At 47.8% G+C, this 21,529-nt stretch overlaps 1 protein-coding gene across 1 annotated transcript in view; it reads right to left on the bottom strand.

Moving 5' to 3' along the window:
- The window catches only part of ARSG (arylsulfatase G), a 109,171-nt gene that overhangs the window by 33,187 nt on the left and 54,455 nt on the right, over positions 1-21,529 (bottom strand). The window contains exons 3-6 of the mRNA XM_058561433.1: positions 13,918-14,105; positions 10,739-10,786; positions 8,686-8,797; positions 5,786-5,923 (exon numbers count right to left, since the gene is read on the bottom strand). Coding sequence (XP_058417416.1) covers positions 5,786-5,923; positions 8,686-8,797; positions 10,739-10,786; positions 13,918-14,105 — 486 coding nt within the window. The remainder of the gene's footprint in view (positions 1-5,785; positions 5,924-8,685; positions 8,798-10,738; positions 10,787-13,917; positions 14,106-21,529) is intronic.

Raw genomic sequence — 21,529 nt, 5'->3', positions numbered from 1 at the left:
TGAGGCCACTTATAGGAGGTACCTAGAGTGTCAACTTCATCAAGACAGAAGGTAGAATGGTGGGTAGCCAGGGACTGGGGGAGGGGAAATTGGGGAGTTGGTGTTTAATGAGCACAGAGTTTCAGTTTGGGATGATGAAAAGTTCTGGAGATGGATGGTGGTGATGGTTGCAGAACAATGTGAATGTACTTAAAGCCACAGAACTGTACACTTAAAAAGATACATTTTATGTTATGTATATTTTACAACTATATATATAATAATAATATAATATAAATCTACAAATATATATAAATTCATATAAATATAAAATAATATAATTATATATTATATGTATTATTTATATAAATTCAGTGTCTCAGTTGTGCTAGCCACATTTCAAATGCTCAGGAGCCGCAGGTGGCTAGTGGCTACCATCTTGGACAGCACAGATAGAGAATATTCTCATCCTTGCAGAGAGTTCTATTGGATGGCGCTGATTTAGTGTCTGTTGCCTGCTCTCGCAAAGACGATCATGTCCAGTTGTGTAGGTTGGGTCCTGCACGAGGACATCCTGCTGAGAGAGCAAGTAGGAACTTAATTCCAGCCCACAATCCACTGGCCGAGCTGGGCACCCGGGCACAGATCAATGACCACCCTGAGTGGGTGCCTTTTGCTAATTTGCAGGTAGATCCCATATTGCAGTGGCGTGCTGGATAGAGCTGGCTCAAATTTCAGGAATTTTGAAAGCCAGCTATCAAACATGCCACCACTAAAAATTAAATTATAGAAACTTACAATTAAATAAATTATTTTAGGAACAAAGTTGATAAATTCTCATGATTTATCACATCCTAATTATTCTGCTATATTTTACTATGATCTATGTCTTGGGGTTATTTGACGTCTATTGTACCTGTGTGGTGGAAATACCACATGATGGTGTGCCACTGCACATCTCCCCCCAGCTCCATGTTCAGTGACATCTCATTGGTGGCTAAAATCAGCCACAGTGAGAGTATTTACACCATGGAAATGGGCAAATACTACAAATCAGGGCTTTTCTCTCAGAGTGCCGGCTGTTAAACATTTACCAGCTCACCATTACATACGGGCTGGGGGGTGGTCCCATCTCCCACTCTTTGTCCCATCCCCATCATTATCCTCCAAACTCCCACCCATTATCAAAGTCCCATTAGCTCCCTGGGCCAGAAGCTGGAAGAAGCATGCAACGGTGAGAGAAGGCAGGGTGGACTGAAGAAAAGCACAGGCTTTGGCAGCCTGTATCCAAGTCCCTGGAATTTTTATTTCATGGCTGTGTGACCCTGGGCAATTAACTTAACCTCTGTCGTCTATACAATGGGGACAATTATGCCTCCCCGATAAAGTTGTGATTATTAAATTCCCATAGTAAGCGTTCAATAATCAGTAGCCTTTTTATTAATAATTATGAATAATACATGCTAGCAGTAGTAAGGATATATGGTACCCAGGGATGTACCTCTTTCCCTGCATCCTGATGCCATGCAGGATAAATCTAGAATTCATAGACGTGGCATGAATCTAGAATTCATAGAGATGACGTGAGTCTAGAATTCATAGAGATCTAGAATTCATAGAGATGGTCTTGCAGAAACCACACACACTGGCTCCCTGGGGAGCCATCTATCCCCCACGCCACCCCTTCATTATGCTCCTGTGCTGAACGAAAATAAAGAGTGGAGCAGACCTGGTGCTTTCCCCAAAAAAGCTGATTATAGGACAGTATGATTCCATTTTTGTTAAAAGAAAAAAAAAATATATATATATATTTATACACCAGCACAGAATGATGCTAGAAGAAAATGCTCAAATCTACCAAACGGGTGTAGCATTTAGGGTGATTTTCTTTGTTTGCTTATCCCTATTTTCAGAGATTTCTAAAGGGAACACGTATTATCTGTATGGCCAAATGAGAGGAGTGATGAGCAGAGACAAAGAAACACGTAAGATGCTGGAGAAGACATTCCAGGAGAGAGAAGATGGGGCAGAGCATGGAGATGTGCTCAAGATGAAGACCTGGGGATAGCCACATCCGGAGAAAATCACCTGATCTGAAATGGAAAATGGCAGGTGAGGGGCACCCTCCTCTTACGAAAGTCCCCAGTGGGCGCCTGCCCAGAGGGAGCCAGGCCTGCAGGTAAAGGCAGGGCTTCCCTCTAGCAGGGAGGAGTGGCCACCTGCCTAGCTGGTTCCCAGCTCCCGGCCCTCTTGGCCCTCCCGGTGGACCCCTGGGGTTGAACGGACAAGGGGTCACTCTAGAATGGACCACTGCAATAGCCACTTGCCCCCACATTTCACCATCCCTCTGGGCCTTGGTGTTACAGACAACCATCTCAAACTCAGACTTGACCTGACAGTTCCCTGTTTAGAAACCCACTGGGGCTCCACGCAGCCTGCGGGGTCAGTCCAAACCCCGCATCCAGTATATGAGGCCATTCCAGCCTGGGTCCCTTCCAGCTTTGCATTCCTTCCTCCCTGGCTCCTCTATGCCAGCTTCTCAAACACCTCACCTAGTGTCCTGACTCAAAACATTTAATCAATTCTTAAGATCCAACTCAAAAGCCACCACACTCCTCCTCTGCTCCCAGGTCATGGACAACCTCCCTTCCCTTTCCCCCCTTCCTTATAGGACTGATCGGTATGGATCATACAAGCTCATTGAGCCAGATTTTTACATTTGTTTCCCCACTAGCCTGGGAGCCACTCAAAAGCGAGGACAGATCTAATTCACGTTTGTATCCCCAGCACAACACGGGCACGTCTTTGGGGCTAGATAAAGTAATTCACTCATTAGTCACTCAGTCAATGAATATTTATTAAGCTCTAACTAGGCCTCAGACACTGGGGAATCGAGCGATGAACACGATAGATGTGATTGCCACCTTCTTGGAGCTCAACATCCAAATGGAAACAGGAGAGAGAAAAACGCAACCAAAATATTAATCAGATAATTATTTACAAGGTGAACAGGGGTGACGGAGGAGAAATACATGCAGGATGGTGTGGAAGAGTACGACACGGGAACCAAACAGGGTTTGGGGTGAGAAGGGAATGGAGAGATCCCTGAGACAGCCAGGCTGAAGGACGAGAGGCTACAGGTGGGCTGTGCGTGGTGGCCATTCAAGGCAAGCAGAACAGCACAGGGAGAAGACATTCGGTCCCATTGCCTAACTATCCATTAGTTCATTCATGTTCTCACCCGTTATTCACTCGAACATTCAAATAGGAGAAAGAAGAAAGAAGGGGATAGGGGTGAGGATAGTCTTGGAACTGAACCTGGAGCCCAGATGCAGGTGGCAGGTTGGTGGGTGTTAGGTGGGAGCTGGGTGAGGGAGATGAGGAGGGGCAACTCTCAGGGGAGAGCAATGCAGGGGGAGCTGTTGAGTCAAGTAGAAGACAGAAGTGAGACCTTGATGCGGATCCTAGGCTCCAGCCCAGGAAGGCGGGGGCTTGTTTGTCATCTGTGCATCTCTAGGACCTGATTCTGAATGACGAATGCCCTGGAATATTGGCCACATACTCTGATTTCAAATCCCCTAAGCTACTGCTCACACCTATGCCCAATACACTCATCCCTGTCAAACCTTATACCCTCTATTTAGCTTCAATGAGCAGTCCCAGACCCTGGAGGGAGCAGAGGGCTGGCCAGCTGTGACCCAGGATCCCAGGCCATCTGCTCTCTCCTTTTTTGCCAATTCGGAGCTTTGCCTACTGCCTAAAAAACCCAAATGAAGGATTAGCTTTCAGCATCGCTGCTAGGTTAAGGGTCAAAAGTCAAGTAAAGACCCAAGTGAAAACTTTCAAAGAAGTCCTAAGGGGGGCCTCTTGCCAAGGAGAAGCAGGAAACCACACTCATTTCTAACAAACAGGTCCAGGTAGGGGGCGGGACTCGCCCTGGGGGCAGGGGCCAAGAGGAGGAAGAAGTGCAGGTCTGGCGGCCTTTTCTGCTGACGCTTCGAAAATCCGAGATGAATCTGCAAGTCAGATCCCAAAGAAAGAGCACGCCTGAGGATTATTTTCCAGGGTTCGTGTCACTGTTCACTTAATCATTAATCAATCAATTAGCAAACTCTTCACCTTTTTCCTATTGTTCATTGATTTGTTTGTCTTTTAACTAATTAATTAACTGGTAGATGAGCAGCACCATCCCCACTTCAGAGCCTCTCTAGAAAAGTCCAATGCGGTTGAGCAAGGGGTTGGGGGGATTCTTGCACATTCAGGGAGCTGATGTGATCGGTCATCCAGAGGTGGAGTGCATTTTTAATTCTGCACAAGTCGACAGGCACACAGCACATTTTTCTTACCCAGTTAGGCTCAGGCTGTGGAGACACCAAAGGACCTACTGGAAACTGTTCCACTGCCCTTGAGGAGTTGGCAATCTTGGGAGAGAGATGAGATGAGCACACATGAGCTCATTAGAGGACAGCACAAGGGCCGTTGTGAAGGGTCAGGATGAGGCCTCAGGTGGTAGGGGAGGGGTGATTGTGTGTGCACGTGCACCCAAGGTGAGTGCGCATCATTTGCGAGTTGTCTGTTGTTTCACAGTATCCACTCTCTGCCCTGTCCTGACCAAGGTTGCAAACCAGCAGCCCTCGCACATAGACAGCTTGGGAGAGACACGCTGCAGCTTGGTTCTGTTTTTTGCTTTTTGTTATTTTTAATTAGTACTTTCTAATATTTAAAGATCAGGAAATTTCACACAAGGACTAGGTCTTCTGCCTCTCTTGTGAAACGGAAAGAGTTGACAATCCAGACTCCCATTCCCACAAAGAAGTGGGAGCTAGGTAGAAGCTGCCCCCTTAGATGGGGCATCTGCTTTCAAGTTCACCAGAGGCCCCACCACTCCCTAATGCCTTACTCTCAGTCTGCTTCCCTCTTTAAGGCTACCTACCTGAGCCCTGTAGATGCTAGAATTTGTAACTCCTGGGGGTTACACTGAATAATAGTCCCCAAAGATATCCAGGGTCTAATCCCTGGAATCTGTGAGCATTACCTTAATGGCAAAAGCAACTTTGCAGATGCAATTAAGTTAAGGATCTTGAGATATGGAGATTATCTTGGATTCTCCTGGTAGACCTTAAATGTAATCATAAATGTCCTTATAAGAGAGAGGCAGTGGGAGATTTGACTACAGAAGAGGAGAAGGCACAGCGATAACAGAAGTAGAGATTAGAATGATGCAGCCATAAGCCAAGGAATGCCAGCAGCCACCAGAAGCTAGAAGAGGCAAGAAATGGTTCTTCCCTGGAGCCTCCAGAAGGAAACAGCCCTGCAGATACCTTGATTTTAGCCTCATAAGGCTCATGTCAGAAGTCTGGCCTCCAGATCTATAGGAGAATAAATTGCTGTTGTTTTAGCCAATAAGTTGGTGGTAAGTTTGTTACAGCAGCGATAAGAAATGAATACACCCTGCCAACTAATGAATTCAGCAAATGCCTTGAGTGCCCAGAATACAGTTGTCGGCCCCTCCCTTAAGGAGCTTATACTCTAGTAGGAGAGGACAAAATGACAATGACAGTAGAGCATTATCTGAGCAGAGATATGGGTAAGCCTCAGCAACTCGGGGAACACACCTGAGGAACTTCTAACGGTGGCCTGGAGATTCCAGGTGGACTGTTTTCCAGTTTCATTTACAGAAGACACACACGCATCCATCTTTGTTGGGCAATGGAACTCCACCATGGCTCTGAGGAGTGCTGAGGCCAGAGGGCATGGGGGGGTGGGAGCAGGGGGACCAATTCTTGGGGGCCAGGGGATTCCTTACCTTGCATGCTGGATGAACTGGGTAGCTTTCTCGGCATACTTCTGTGCAAGGCTGCTCAGGTTCACGGGCTGCTCCACGATGTTGAGGTTTTCATACAGAGGAAGGGCCACATCATTGTAACAGTCCCTCTCAAGGTTCCTGTTTGGAAACCACAGAGGGTAGAGTATTCATTTCCACGACCTAAGTAGTTATGGAGTAGAACTAAATGCTTTAATGCAGCGATGCACACAGAAACAAAACACTGAAGAGCCTGGCCCCAAATGATTTGTCCAGTCTGCCATTTCCTCCAAGTGTAAAACCAATATAATACCTCCTTCCATTCCCTTTGAGTAGGTGTTTACGCTCCTTGGACAAGCCCAGCCACTCTGTAAAGGTCACAAAGACTTTTGTGAACTAGGGACATTATTACTCCCATTTTGCTGGGAGAAAAACTAAAGTCTAAACAAACGAAATTACTCAAGCAGAGTTGCACAGCCAGTCAGTAGCCCCATCCCTGGTTTTTTCCACTGACCCCACTGACGACGACTTCTGTCTATGGGGTGCAACTCTTGGTATTTTCCTAAGTCAACAATTGGGACTTCATGTGACACGATGTCTGACAATAGGACAGAAGGCCAGGAACAATTTTAAAATTTCAAACCATATTTGGAGAGTTTGGAGAAACTTTAGCAGTTGGAAAAGGTGAGGGTCAAACCAATTCTATCTCCTGGAAAAATCAAACTCAGCCCTTGGTCTTGCAGATTGAAATGAATCTGACACATGAATGCCCCATCAGTGTGGCTGAGGAATGACTCTGGCCGTGATCTTGGGCAAATTACTGAAGTTCTGAGAGCTTGACTTTGCTTGTCTGAAGTGTGGGGTGCCCGTGCCCCTTACACGGTATTGGGAGGACTAAACGAGATAACAAATGGTCAGTGCTTTGCACACTGCTCAGCATACTAGGAACTCAATAAAAACTCGAGCCCTCTGTCCTGGTTGCCGCAGAGAACCAGGAGAGAAGCTGAGAACAATGCAGAGAGAAGGGGGGTCACTGAAGGCCTCTCAAGTAGAGGAACTGTCCTCATGGTGCAGGGAAGGACTTGGGAAGACATGAAAACTCCCCGTCCCCCTACATGCACACATACTCAGAACGGAAGCTAAGAGACAAGGTCAGATTGGGGTAGATCATCACCAAGGACCACAATTTCCTAAAAGATGAAAAAGAGTTATCTCTGTGCTGGACATCACAGTGCTAATCTCATCATTTGTGTCAAAGTTTTCAGCTTTTTATGATCTCGTTGCAACTCCACCATCATTTACATTCTCTCTGATTCCCCCCAAAGCCAACCTTTTTTTTCTATTTGACTTAACATGGATTTATTTATTTATTTGTTCTTTTGCTGAGGAAGATTAGCCCTGAGCTAACATCTGTGCCAGTCTTCCTCTACTTTATATGTGGGTCGCTGCCACAGTGTGGCTGACGAGTGGTGTAGGTCTGCACCCAGGATCTGAACCTGCGAACCCGAGCTGCCGAAGCAGAATGCACTGAACTTAACCACTACGCCATGGGGCCGGCCCTTAACATGGATTGAAAAGGGGCTGGCCAACACATGTCATACCATGATATGGCTAGGTGTGACCACAGGTGTGACCTCCAGGCCCCACTTGGTAAGGAGGGCAGCGAGATGTTCTACAGCCTCACTTCTCACACTGCAACATGCACATGAATCATCTGAGCATCTTATTAAAACGCAGACCTCGAGGTGGCATCTGAACTTCTGCATTTCTAACAAGCGCCCAGATGATCCCCACGCTGCTGGTCCAGCAACCACACTTTGAGTAGCAAGGATGCAGAGGACATGGGCTCTGGACACAGAGAGACCCAGGTTGAAGTCTCCATCCCTACTTTACAGCTCCGTGACGACCAGTAAAATCAGAGTAAAGACCAGCCTCACACAGTGGGCGTGTAAATTGCAGGGAAGTACATACAGTGCCTAGAATGTAACAATTTCTCAATAAACGGCCATCGTTATATTAACAACTGTTATTAATGAGCCAGCTGAGACACTTCCCTAAGCGGCTCAGCCACCTGTAACCTTATAAATAACCACAGTGCACAGTCTGAACAAGCAAAGCATCTGGTTTGTGTTGCTTTGTATCCTGAATAAGGTTTGCTACCTTTTTCTGATAATAAATGTATTGCATCCTCATTACAGAATATTTGGAAAATACAATGGGAAAGAAAAAAATGACAACCCTTTAGTCCCACAACCAGAGTGAATGAACCATTGTTACCGTTCTGGCATATTCCCTTTGAGTCCCTCTCAATAGGACTATAAAGGTATAGATACAGAGGTAGTTAAGGTCACACTTCTGATGATTTGCTTCCGGCTTTTGTCACTTACTATTATATTGTGAGCGTTTTCCCATTTCATTGAATATGTTTTTAAAACATCCTGTTTAGTGCCTACACTGCATTTCAAGGCCGGAATGAGGGCTTATGTGTCAGGGCAGGGGGTGACACTTGCAAGGAGCGCTGTGGACTTTCTCTCTCTCTCCATCCCTCCTGATGTCCAGTGTCTGGGCCAGGTAAGTGGTCCAGCAGGAGAGCTAGCAGGCAGAGGAGGAGGGAGGCCCCACCTGTGTGAGACCTTGGCAGCACCAGGCTCTCCCCAGCTGAGCTAAACAGTCCAAGGAACCTGGAAAAGTCCAATAGAAGAGTTTTGTAGAACTCACCTTTGGTAAAAGTTTTCTTGCACTCTGTGCAAATGATGCATTTAAGTTTGCACTGAATGCACACTCTATCTTTTTTGCTGTCCTAACTGTCCCTTGTCAGCCTGTCTCATTTACTCCTGATGGGCCACGCTCTTAGGACTTCACCTGGCTCTGGAGCCCATAGCCAATGCCTTGGATAGGATTACCTGAGTGGTCTATCACCCCGTGGACATGCCGGACAAGGAGGGTGGTTGTAGCCGGGGGTATCCGTGCAGCCCATATCGTGACTGTATGGGATTCCAAAGTAGTAATCAAAACCTAGAAGAGAAGCAATGGTTAGCACCCCCACTTGGCTGCTGCTCTGTGAGCCTGCATTCTTACACCCAGGACAAAAATTTAATTTTCCATGATTTAATACTGCAGTGCTATGGAGTATGTAATTAAAAGAGGATTTGATTAATATCCCTTTGTAGTATGCAAAGAAAACACTTCACTGGGTTCTGGCTGTAAGACTAGATTTGCAATCTTGTGATTAGAGTTAACCCAGAAGTGGGAGGAAGTAGAGAGAATTAATGAACAACTACCATCCCCAGTGCAATTATGGACACATTCAGTAAATATTGGGTGAAAATTTACTACATGCATGACACTTTAAGGGATGAAAGAATAAATTCTGCCCTCGAGAGACTTCCCATCTGAAGCGGAGATAAGATATATAGGTTAAGCTATAAGAGATGATCTAGGAAGGGTGTGGAGGGGAAGCCATGAGGCTGATGGAGAACCAGGTGAGTGCACCAGGAGGAGGTATAAGAGGTAGGAGGGAATAGGAGTGAACCTGGAGACAGGAATCATGAAACCTCAGAGTGTCCAAGCCGCAAGGCTTTTAGAGACTGTCTGGTCCAGGGACAGCAAACGTATGCGAGGTGCTCTCTCTTCCCACTTCCTACTCTCTTCCCACTCCCATGGCAGACATGATGAATCCAAAATGGCGCCACTTCCTGCTGTGCAGTACCCAGTCTCAAGATCCCCCCTACCACAGGACTCTAGGAATATGCTCTCAAGTTGTTGACACACTGATCTAGTCCAACCCCCTCACTGTCGTGAGAAAACTGAAGACCAGGGAGGAAAAGAAAGTTCTGGAGTAATTTTTAGTTAGTGGAAAAGCCAGGTCTTCACTTCCTCCGTCTGACATTTTTTAAAAAGCACACGCGAAAGATGCCATGGAAGCCCAACTGGGAAATGGGCACAAGAGAGGAGAGGGGGAGGAAGTAGCACCACAGGGAGGCAGGAGTTGGAGAGGATGTCAGCTGACAAGGCTGCTAGTGGGAGCCAGGGGCTGAAGGCTGAGTCCAGGCCAATTGTCTGAAAGTCATTCTCCAAATGCAAAAACCTTCCCCTAGGTCTAGAACAGAGAACTGAAGCCCTTTTCCACAGAGATACAGGGCGATATTGGGGCAGTGGAGAGGAGAAGTCTGCAAAATAGTCAGAGAACCACCTTTTAGGAAAAGGTCACCCATTTGCTTATAATGGCAGGAGTGGGAGGGAAGCATACACAGAGCAGGGATGGGGAGAAGCCACGGAAGTTGAGATAACGATAAACTGCTTTTAAGAGAAAGGCCACGGATTCCCATATGAAATGGAAGAGGCAGACAGGGGAGGGAGACCAGTGGCACAAACCACAGCTTTGAACAACCATTGATAATTCGGTGAATCGGACATTCAGACAACTCATCAATCAGCCAATTGATTTTCAGAGAATTGGTTCCGGCAGCTTAATCATGGCCTATTCCCCAAGGCCAGAGAGTCAGAACTCTGAGGCAGTGAACGGCTGCAGGAAGAAGCCAAGAAGGAGCAGCTCCTGTTTGAGTTCATGGCCGGGTTCCCTGCTTCAGTGAACCCATCAGACAATTTTTACTTCTTATTACACTAGACATGTCTGGACCTCATGGGGGCCAAATGTTCCCTGAGACATGAAGAACTGGGTCAGGGAGAAAACCGATGGGCTCACGATGGGGGAGCCAGCAGGCAGACAGGCATCAAGGAAGGGGGGTGGCAGGTAAGGTGCCAGGCGAGAGGGATGTGAAGTCAGAAAGAGCCCCGGGCACCCCAATTACACCTAAGTGACCCTGTGAACGAAGATGTCCTAACTTAGGAGGGATGCCCCCAGGGACAGGGTGGCTTAAACATTCATGGAGTCCTTTTACACAGAGATCTTTCTTTTCTGTTTCCCCAGTAACAAATCCCCCAAAGGATTCTTACCACGGAAGTTGGGGTGATAAGAGCCGTGGTGCCCAAGATGCCATTTGCCTGTAGGAAAGCAAGAGAGAGACTTTCAGAGGAATCCCTGTGGGGGCTCCCAGCCCCTCTGGGCAGCTGATCACATACTCAGTCCTCCATCAGCCTTGCCCTTTACGGAGGACAAGCAAAGAGAGGCGGCAATGCCGTGTGCAAGGCGAGCCTTGCTCTCAGGGACTGAGAGGGAGTCCAGAGGGAGACAGCAAGCAAGGATGACTCAGGAACCACACAGGAAAGCTCGCAGCGAAAGGGGAAAACAAGTCTTTACTGGGAGCCCAGAGAAGCCAGCAGGCTGACCTTTCGCCCCTCAAAGAGGGTTCAGTGCCCACAGCAACCCCACATAATCCAAGGCACCCTCCACTCTGTCCTCCTGCGCTGGGTGGCCCAGGGTGCAGGTGCAGGCCCCAGACAGTCTCGGAGATGCCTGCTTCCCGCCTGGCTTCCTCATCTTCCTCTCTGGTCAACATCAGCAGCCTGCAGAGCCTGAGCAAGAGACCGCCTCCCCGCTGCAGTTCAAGTGCGGAGACCCCCACCAGGCCAGCAAATGAGGAAACTCAGACACCTGCTGCTCCTCGCTCTGTAAATGCATTTGGTTCAAGGGAATAATTGGGCGACGGGTGGCGAGAGCTCTGCCAATGCTGGAGCTCTCTGACCTGCTAATTCCGCTCTGAAGAGTCAAGACCCCAGGGAAATCACCCACAAGGCAAAGGGGCAAAGAAAAGAATGTGGTACAAAGGTCTGAACAGTGGCAGCATTAAACAACACAAAGGAGAGAAATCCACGGACAACCCCAGGAGTATGACTAAGTAAATTATTTTATGTGGCCTCAATAAAATACTTTCCAAACTCTCTTTTCAAGATGAATGCATGTAGTAGAAATGAACACTCAGTGAATACAGGTGAAGGGGATATAGTGTCTATGATTCCCTCTTGCAACTGTTCTAGAGGTTTGAAAAAAATATAATAAAAAGTTGAGGGAGGGCCGGCCCCGTGGCTTAGCGGTTAAGTGTGCAAGCTCCACTGCTGGCGGCCCGGGTTCGGATCCCGGGTGCGCACTGACGCACCACTTCTCCGGCCATGCTGAGGCCGTGTCCCACATACAGCAACTAGAAGGATGTGCAACTATGACATACAACTATCTACTGGGGCTTTGGGGGGAAAATAAATAAATAAATAAAATCTTAAAAAAAAAAAAGTTGAGGGAAATGGATTACGAGGAATGCTTGGATGAAGCATTACATGGAAATATAAAACTATATTACAATTTTAAAATTATAAAAATTATAATAAATATGTAAAATTACACTACATGCAAATATAAAATAATAGGAAAGGGAAAAAGGAGGACCAAGTGGTATGCACACAACTAGGTAGAAACACATTAACATGGACCAAGATGGGCAGCAAAGTGTGAGGGGTGTAAATGGACTTTATATTCCTGAGGCAGGCTTTTAATTTTTCCTATAAGCATGCTTATAGGAAATTCACAATCTCAACAAGTGGAGGCGTAAATATCCTCTCCCGGACACGCAATAGGTGTAACGAGTGGTGAGGGGAGAGGGGAGCAGCTGAATGGTTCATCTGTAATCAGTTGCTTCCTTGGAGTTTAAGGCATGAAGAGGGAGGGGCAGGCGAGATGAAATCCAGTTCAGGAAGAACCCGGCCCTGTGTTGCAGCAGGAAGATTTAGAGTCAGAGAGCCCAGGGACCAAACCTTAGCTGGCTGTGAGCTTTACACGAAAGTATGTAACGGGGCTAGTAAAGCACCCAGCCTACAGTGGGAGCGTCACAATAATGAATACCTCTGGGTATGAATACCTCTGGGTATGGAGAGAAAGGGATTGAAAAGGAGAGAAAGGTTGGACCTTAACTGGTACCTCCTCACACCGACTGGGGCTTGCCCTCCTGGGACAATGAACGCCACACTTCGGTTTGACCTGCTGTAAAAGTATGTCGGGATCCTTGACCCAGAGGAGGAGGCGGGGCAACATCAGAAACACCAGCCTCCCACAGGTTAACACGGGTGCTCCAGGCACCAATAACACCCCCACAGGAACCCTTGCTGGCTGCCATCCAGTTTGTCGGCACACCCTCCCTTGCCACTTCACGAATGGTGGAGGGAGGCAGGAATCTCACTGGACCCAGCTCTTGGAGAGGCAGAATAACAAGCACACACAGCTTGAGGGTGCTGCTGGGACACTGGGTTGTCTTGGCCTCTGGAGGGGAGACCAGAGGTGAAGAAAGAATAAGAGCCTGTCCAGATCCAGCCTCCACCCGCCCCAGGCTAGGCAACATTGAACAAGTCTCTTTGCCTGTCTGAAACTATTTTCTCACCTAGACAATGGGGGCAATTGTAATCTCAGAAGGCATCACCGTACCCCGATGCAAATAAACTCAGCCAAGTGCCCGGCACAAAATAAATGCAGAGTAAGAGGTGCCTGCAAAAGTTTAAAAGGAAAGGAAGCTGCTGGACTGTGGCAGACGCTACTGGTTACCCATGTCCCCACTCATCCTACTAATAGAACTTCGGTTTTGTTCAGGGGGTCAGGGACCCACGCCCAAGTTCAAGTCAATCATAACTCTGATCCCAGTTTCCCAGCCTTCCTTGCAGCAAGGGGTGGCCATGTGACCCAGCTCCACCAATAAGATTTAAGTGCATTTCTGCTGGGGGGAGGTGAAGTGTCTGAAAAAAGATTTGCTTTCCTGGTAAAAGTGAACAAATAAGGTTGGCACTGCTTCCCCTCTCTTTTTCCTTCCTTGAGCCAAATTTTAGTGAATAGTACTAAAGCTGCTATATTGTAACGGAGAAGCAATAAGCAAGAGAACAGAAGCCAACACAGTAAGGTTAGCAGAGCCGAAAGACAGAAATGATTTCTTTGAGCAGCTAAGCCAATGAAAGCAATCACTTACCTCTAAGCTTGTTATAATGGGAGGAAAATATCTCCATATATGGTTTAGTCCATCGTTAGGTCTTTTCAATTACCTATAGCTGAAAGTACTCCTAACTCATACAGCGAGAAACAAACGAAAAAGCAGACAAGAGCAGAAGAGATGGCAGCTCACTGAGGCTATGCAAACACGAAGCAGCCACCACAGTAGATGTAGTGGGAGATGGGGGTCCAGGCTGTGGGGCTCCGGGGTTACCTATCATTGCAGTGACATAGCCAGCCTGCTGCAGCACCTCGGCGAAGGTGGTCTCGTTGAGTGGAAGGCCGCCCACAGAGGTGACTGCAAAGTTGTGGGTGACTCCATGGCGGAGGCCCAGCCGCCCGGTGAGCAGGGAGGCCCGGGAGGGCGAGCAGGTGGAGGCGGCTGCGTGGAAATCCACAAACCTGCACCGAAAGGAAAGTGATCAGGATCCTTCCAACCATGGGAAGCCAAACCAAAAGAAAACCCAATTCCAACCCAGTGCCAGGGATTCCAGTGCTGGGAAAAATCTCAAAGGTCACCCAGCCTCAGGACAGGTAAGGTAAGAGGGAATGCCACTAATCTAAGGTCACACAGCTAATTCAAACTGCTTTAACCCAACACATTTAGTCAATCCTCTTTATCTGAAGATTCCATATTTCAAATTCACTTACTCACTAAAATTTATTTGTACCCCCCAAATCAATCCTTGTAGCTCTTAAGTGGTCATTCAGGGACTCGGGCAGAGCGATGAGTCGCCCGACGTGCACATTCCCAGCTGAAGTCAAACAAGGCGACCTTCTTGTTTCAACTCTCATACTGTAAGCAAGTCCTCCTTTTCAGTCTATTTAGTGCCACAGTTTTTGCATTTTTTGTTCTTTCTGTTGGTGACTTCACTGTTTAAAATGGCCCCCAAGCATAGTGCTGAAGGGCTGGCTAAGGTTCCTAAGCTCAAGGAGGCTCTGAGGTGCCTTACAGAGAAATACAGGCCTTAGATAAGCTTCATTCGGGAATGAGTTACAGGGCTGTTGGCTGTGAGTTCAATATTAATGAATCAAAAATATATATTAAAGAAAATGTCTTTTAACAGAAACACATATAAAACAAGGTTCTGTACTGGTCAGTTGACAAAAATGATGTGACCAGAGGCTCACAGGAACCTAACCCTGTATTTCCCCTAGAAGCAATGGCTCTGTATTCCCTAATTCAGTGTTCACAGTGACTTGTAGAACATAATTCCTGCCAATAACAAGAATTGACTGTGTCTATTACACATTACCGTATGTTCTGCCCTTTTTCACACACTATGGAGAAATATAAGAGGGAGTCTCATAATTTTCCTACCCTCAAGGAACATGATTAAACTTAATGTCACTAATAATGGGACTACCTGACCTTGTGTGTCTCCTGGTGGGATGCAATATGAAGTTCATAACATCAAGGCTTCTTGCTAAAAACGTTTAACCTGAATCTAATCAGACCTCTGGACCTAATTTCCAGGTTACAAGAAATATAGCCAATAGAAGAACAAATTAAATGACACCACAAGGAAATAACTTAACAAACCAGTATCCAGACATTCTACAAGACAACTGGTCTGGCTCTTCAAAAAGTCAGTATCCGAGGGGAAAATGGGATGGAGGGAGAATATTCTACATTGAAGGAGACTAAAGAGACATAACCAAATGTAATGCATGATCCTTGATTGGATCCTAGTTCAAACAAGCTAACAACACATTTGGGGGCTAACTAGGGAAATTTAATACGGACTGGATATAAGGTGATAGTAAGGGATTATTGTTCATTTTCTTGATTATGGCTATATGGAAGAAGGTTTTTATTCTTTTTTTCTTCCAGTTTTATTGAGATATAATCGACATATAACATTGTATATGTTTAAGGTGTACAATATAATGATTTGATATTTGTATGTGTTGGGAAATGATCACCACAATAAGTTTAGTTAACAAACATCCATCGCCTCACATAATTACAAATTTTTTTTTTAAGATGAGAACTTTTAAGATCTACGCTCTTAGCAACTTTCAAATACACAGTACAATATTCTTAACTATAGTCACCATGTTGAACATTATATCCCCAGAACTTATTCATCTTATAACTGGAAGTTTGTACCTTTTGACAACCTTCATCCATTTTTCCCACCCCCTCCCCTACCACCTACCATCTTTGGCAACCACAAATCTATTCTCTGTTGCTATGAGTTTGGTTTTTCAGATTCCACATATAAGTGACATCATATAGTATTTGTCTTTCTCTGTCTGACTTATTTCACTTAGCATAGTGCCCTCAAGGTCCATCCACGGTGTCACAAATGGCAAGATTTCATTCTTTTTTATGGCTGAATAATATTCCATGGTATATAGTATATACCACATTTTTTATTACATTAAGAATATATTTTTATTGAGGGGCCGGCCCAGTGGCACAAGCGGTTAAGTGCACGCGCTCTGCTGCGGCAGCCCAGGGTTTGCTGGTTCGGATCCCAGGCGCACACCGACGCACCACTTGTCAAGCCATGCCGTGGTGGCGTCCCATATAAAGTAGAGGAAGATGGGCATGGATGTTAGCCCAGGGCCAGTCTTCCCTCAGCAAAAAGAGGAGGATTGGCAGATGTTAGCTCAGGGGTGATCTTCCTCACTAAAAGAAAAAAAAAAAAGAATATATTTTTATTGTATTAAGAATGTATTTTAGGGCCAGCCCCGTGGCTTAGCGGTTAAGTGCGCACACTCCGCTGCTGGTGGCCCCGGTTCGGATCCCGGGCGCGCACCGACGCACCGCTTCTCCGGCCATGCTGGGGCCGCATCCCACATACAGCAACTAGAAGGATGTGCAGCTATGACATACAACTATCTACTGGGGCTTTGGGGGAAAATAAAGAAAGAAAGAAAACGTTTAAAAAAAAAAAGAATGTATTTTATTACATTAAGAATATTTTCATTCTTAAGAGATGCATACTGTAGTATTTATAATAAAAGATCATGATGTCTGCACCCTTCAAATGATTCAGAAAAAAAAACATTTCTAGATAGAGCAAATATAAAAATGACAAAATGTTAATGGTTGAATATACCAGTATTTATTTGACTAGTTTTTTCATTTTCCTTTATGGTTGAGATTTCTAATATTAAAAAGATTAAGAAGGATGTCGGTCTAGAGTCTAGAATGAGCAGGGTAGTGACAGGGTGGGTGGCCAGGGGCCATGCTGGAGGGGAGGTGGGGTGGCTTAACATAGAGCAAGGCATCTCAAAACCGTATGTGTCCAGGCTGCCCGGGCGCCCGGCGGGCAACCTCAGCCGCCACCCTGGGCAGAGGGAAACCCGAGGCGGGAGGATAAGGGACTGGCCCACAGCCACAGAGTTAGCCAGGGAGAATGGTCACCATGCCTCTACTTTCCCCATATTATCTGTCCTCCCACAGCAGCCGGGGGGCTCTAAAGTGTTCCTCTGACCACTGCTTAACACCCTAAAATGATTGCCCTGAGCACTCTGAAACCACGCTCCCCCACAGCCCACCTTTTGGGCCTCTCCTTCCCTCCTTCCATCCAGCCTCGGGCACTCGGGTCCTCTTTCAGTTCTGCACCCATGCCAAGTTCCTTCCCAACTAGGCCTCCACGCTGGTCAGCCCTCTGCTTGGCAAGCTCCCCCGGATATTTACATGGGCCTTCCTCATCCCTCAGGTCCCCCCCGAGGGAGGCCCCCTCCGTCCTCCTCTAATCAGGCACCCTGGGTACGTACTTGGTAGCATGGATCCCAACCTGGAATTACCTGATTTATTTTTGTGTTCCTTCGTTCCGGGTCTTCCTCCCTCCACTAGAACGCAAGCTCTGTGAGAGGAAGGCTGGCCTGCGCTGTTCACTACTGATCTCCAGCTCCTAAAACAGGGCTCTATAAATAGAGTGTGGAGCAGAGGGGAGGGGACATGGAGGGGGAGGGGAGGGGGAAGAGGAGTCTTTCCTCCCAGCCACTTCATTTGAAAACGTAACCAAACCCCAAAATAACCAGTACTGGGAAGCGTGAGGAAGGAGGGATCGGGAGCAGCGGTTTCCTTGAGCACATTCACCAAAAGCGGCCTCTTTTCAATGGTTTTAAAGATAACATGCTAACGTGGAAGTTGCAAGTCTCATGGTGTGGAGTGTCATGAAGAGATGTGACATCAGGGATCCAGTGTGAAAGAAAGGGGAGAAGGTTGCAGAGGGCAGTGTGCATTTAAACACTCCCTCGCCACCACTGCAGAGCCCGCCACCATCACATCCCAGGCTGGTCGCCACCTACTAGGTTACAGCCTCAGGTCTCAGCCATAACCCCAGACCAGGACAGCGGCGGCTCCCAGAGCCCACTGACAGCAGCTCTGAACTGGGCCTGGCCAGGGCAGTGCTTGTTCAAGGGCTGAGACCAGTCGGGGGACACGTCCTTGTTGTCTGTGCCCTCACAGAGGCCAGCCCGGAACAGGAAATTGGGGAAACGCATGCAAATCCGTTTCTCTGTGCAAGCAACTCTGGGCAGAGGGGGATGAAACACGATGTTTGAAAGGGCGTCCAGCTGCACGTCACCTATGCAGCCTCTCTCTGGCCACCAGAACCGCCTGCAAACTAAAGTCCTAGGAGTCTCTAATGCTCTCACACCCCTTGGAGACAGCGAACAGGGCCCAGAGCCCCTGCCCTTCACCATGATCTTGGGGATGGCCCTGGAGGGCAATGAGGTCTGCAAAGCGACACAGTGGATTCCTCTTTTTTCTTATTTCTTTCCTTTTTTTTTTTTTAAGATTAGACTCAATCCTAGAGATCATCAGGAAAAACTGTTTTAAAATCTTACAGACTAATTACCATATGATCCAGCAACTTTGGAATGCCTGGTCTGGGAGATCAGGAGCCCGCACTCAACAGCCTTGAGCTGTCTTGAGCAAGCATTGCCATGACTGCAGGAATTCACGCTTCTGGAAAGAAGAGTCTCCACTGAGCTTCCTCATCTCCAGGTTCCTCATCTCCATCGGCCCACGCCAGCTGGCTCCCGAGCCTCCACTCCACAGAACCCGCCCATTCAGGGTGGTGGTCACTCAGAGAGCTCTCTCCTTTCAGAAATCTTCCTTTGCCCTCCAGGAGACCTGTCTTCATCCTCCTTCTGCCCCCTGAAGGCTCCTTTTCTACCTCCATTGTGGGCTCAGTCTTCCTTTGTCCACCTCTAAGATATCGGAGGTCCCCGGGACCCCCTCCCCAGTCCACACACCCTCCCAGTCCTCACACACCCTCTGGGAAGTCGCAAACAGTCCCTCCCCCTCCACCCATGTCTGAAAGCTAACAATTCCCAATTCCAGATTCCTGGCTCAGACTCCCCACCGAGCTCCACACTTTCACGCCTCAGCCCTCCTGGGCATCCCCACCTAGCACCTTCACGAAGAATCCAGGGCTGAGCTCATTATCTCACCTCCCAAACTCGCTCCCATCAGCCACCTCGGTGAGCAGCACCACCAGCGCCCCACCATTCCAGCAGAGAACCCCAAGGCCTGCCTGGATTCTTCACTCCTCCCGTCAAACTGGTCACCACGTTCTATCGCTTCTGCCTCCTAAACAGCTCCCAGATCTGTCCCCACTCTCTGCCGCCCATTGTCACTGCCTCAATAGAGGCCCTGAGGAGTGAGAGCCCACATTACTACAAGAGGTTGGTCTTCCTGCCACCCCACCCCATCCTCCATGCTAATGCAAAGGCCTTTCTACAATGCAAATCTGATCACGCTGATCCCTTATTGAAAAACATGATCTCTCTCTGCCTGCTTCTCTGGGCTCATCTGCCTCCCTACCTCTCCTCACCCCATGCTCCCAACACACCATATCACTCCCACAGCACTGTGCCTTTGCACATGCTGTTCCCACCACTGGGAACCTCCTACTGTCCTACCTTATCTTGATTGACAAGCCCCAGCTGTCTCAAGACTTAGCTCAAATGTTCAGATGTTACCCGCTCTATGTCATCTTCCCTGTCTCTCCCTCCTCCAACGTATCTGCACCCCCACACACACCAATGCCTACACAGAATCAGGGCCCCCTCTTCTCTATGTAATTACATAGGCTTTGGCATATTCTTTACAACACGGAACTATAATTCTTTGTGTTCATGTTCAGGGCAGCTTAAAGATGGCCATAATTTCCATGACGTGCCTCCCATTGAGAGGTGGGGTCTGAGTCCCCTCCCCTTGACTCTGCGACTGCTTTGATCACTAGAATAATGTGGAAGTGACACCGTGCCAGTTTCTGGGCTCAGGCCTTACAAGACTGGCAGCTTCCAGCTCCTCGCTTGAACTACTCTGTGAGCTGCCGTACAAGAAGTCAGACGACCCCAAGATCGTCATGCAGGAGAGCCTCCTGTAGGTGCTCCAGCCAATGACCCCACCTGAGGCCCTCCGCATCCCGATGCCAGCCATGGGAGTGAGGCCACTGCGGACCTCCCAGCCCACCCGTCTGCTTGCTGAATTCCATGGAGTGACCCTAGTCAACAGGACGTGGAAAGGAAGAATTGCCCAAGCAAGAAATGCCTGAATTCCTGACCCACAAAACCGTGAGACATAATAAAATGGTTGTTCTTTTAGCTACTAACCTTGGGGGAGTTTGTTACTCAGCAATACACAACCAGAGCAACATCTGTCCCTCTCACTAGGCAACATCTGGTTCCCCATTAAGTCCTCTGACCAGCACAGAACGGGCGCCACCCAGTGTGTGCTGCGTGGGTGCCGCCACCGTCCTGCTTGCTTTTGCACAACATTAACAAGTCTTGCTCAAGAGACCTGGGCCTTGGTCCCAGAAGATGGGTTAATTCCCTGACACCATTTTCCAAGGTGACAAATGGTAAAGGAGGGACATCATCAGGGAGCAGTGACATCACACTGGGAGATCCCAGTGCTGCCGACCTGGACACGCTGGCCTGGCTCTGAAGCCACACTCTTAAAAGCAGGCTGTGCGATGCCTCCATCTGACAGAAGGAGGGCAGGAAGGTGAGTGCTCCAGCACGCACTGTTGGGTTCACAGCTGCTGGGGGAGGCCTCGCTCCTGGCCTCAGGGGGCTCTGGGACTCCCAGCTCTGGCTTAAACCCCTGCTAGCACTTCGTCCTGACCCTCAGTCCCCGGGGCTGGAAGAAGCACTGGCATCCTTCCTTCTCTCAATCGCTGGGTGCCTGGGGCACTTTCCCAGGCACAGGCTTCCCTCAAAGCATCGCCACCTGCCAGACATACTGGGGCAGTAGGGTGTCAAACTCATGGGGGGACATCCGAAGCCCTGGGTGCTGCAAGGAGCTGGCAGATGCTACCCTAAGAATTCCAAACCAAGTCCCACCTCGGTGCGCACACTTTTGCTTCCAAGACAAACATTCATTTCTACTCAGTCTTGTCTGTTCTCTTCCTCCTGAGACTGAAGCACAAGGACCCTCTTAGCTCACACTCCTAAATTTCCTTAAAATAATTCTTATTACTGTCACAGCTAATGCTTATAAAGCATTTCTATAATCCAGGATCTTCTCCAAGCACTTTACATACATGAAGTCATGAGCATCTATTGCCCCCGGATTCATTCTGGTTTGAATTTGTAGTTCTGTATGGGCTGACCCAAGCTTGTTGGCGTCATCTCTTTATCCACCACAGCAGGAACAGCTGCACAATTTGCAGGGCCCAGGGCAAAATGAAAATGCAGAGGTCCTTGTTCAAAAATTACCAAGCATTTCAAGATGGCGACAGCAGAGCATGAAACCACCATTCACACCATGGCTTGGAGTTGAGCAGTGCACAATCTGCCCACCTGTATGTGGCAGCCCTGTTCCCCATTTATAATTCCTGCTCCCAATT

Source organism: Diceros bicornis, chromosome 18 (genome assembly GCF_020826845.1).
Source record: "Diceros bicornis minor isolate mBicDic1 chromosome 18, mDicBic1.mat.cur, whole genome shotgun sequence".
NCBI lineage: Eukaryota > Metazoa > Chordata > Mammalia > Perissodactyla > Rhinocerotidae > Diceros > Diceros bicornis.
The sequence above is the reverse complement of the archived record's forward strand: the minus strand, read 5'-3'. Positions and strand labels throughout refer to the sequence as shown.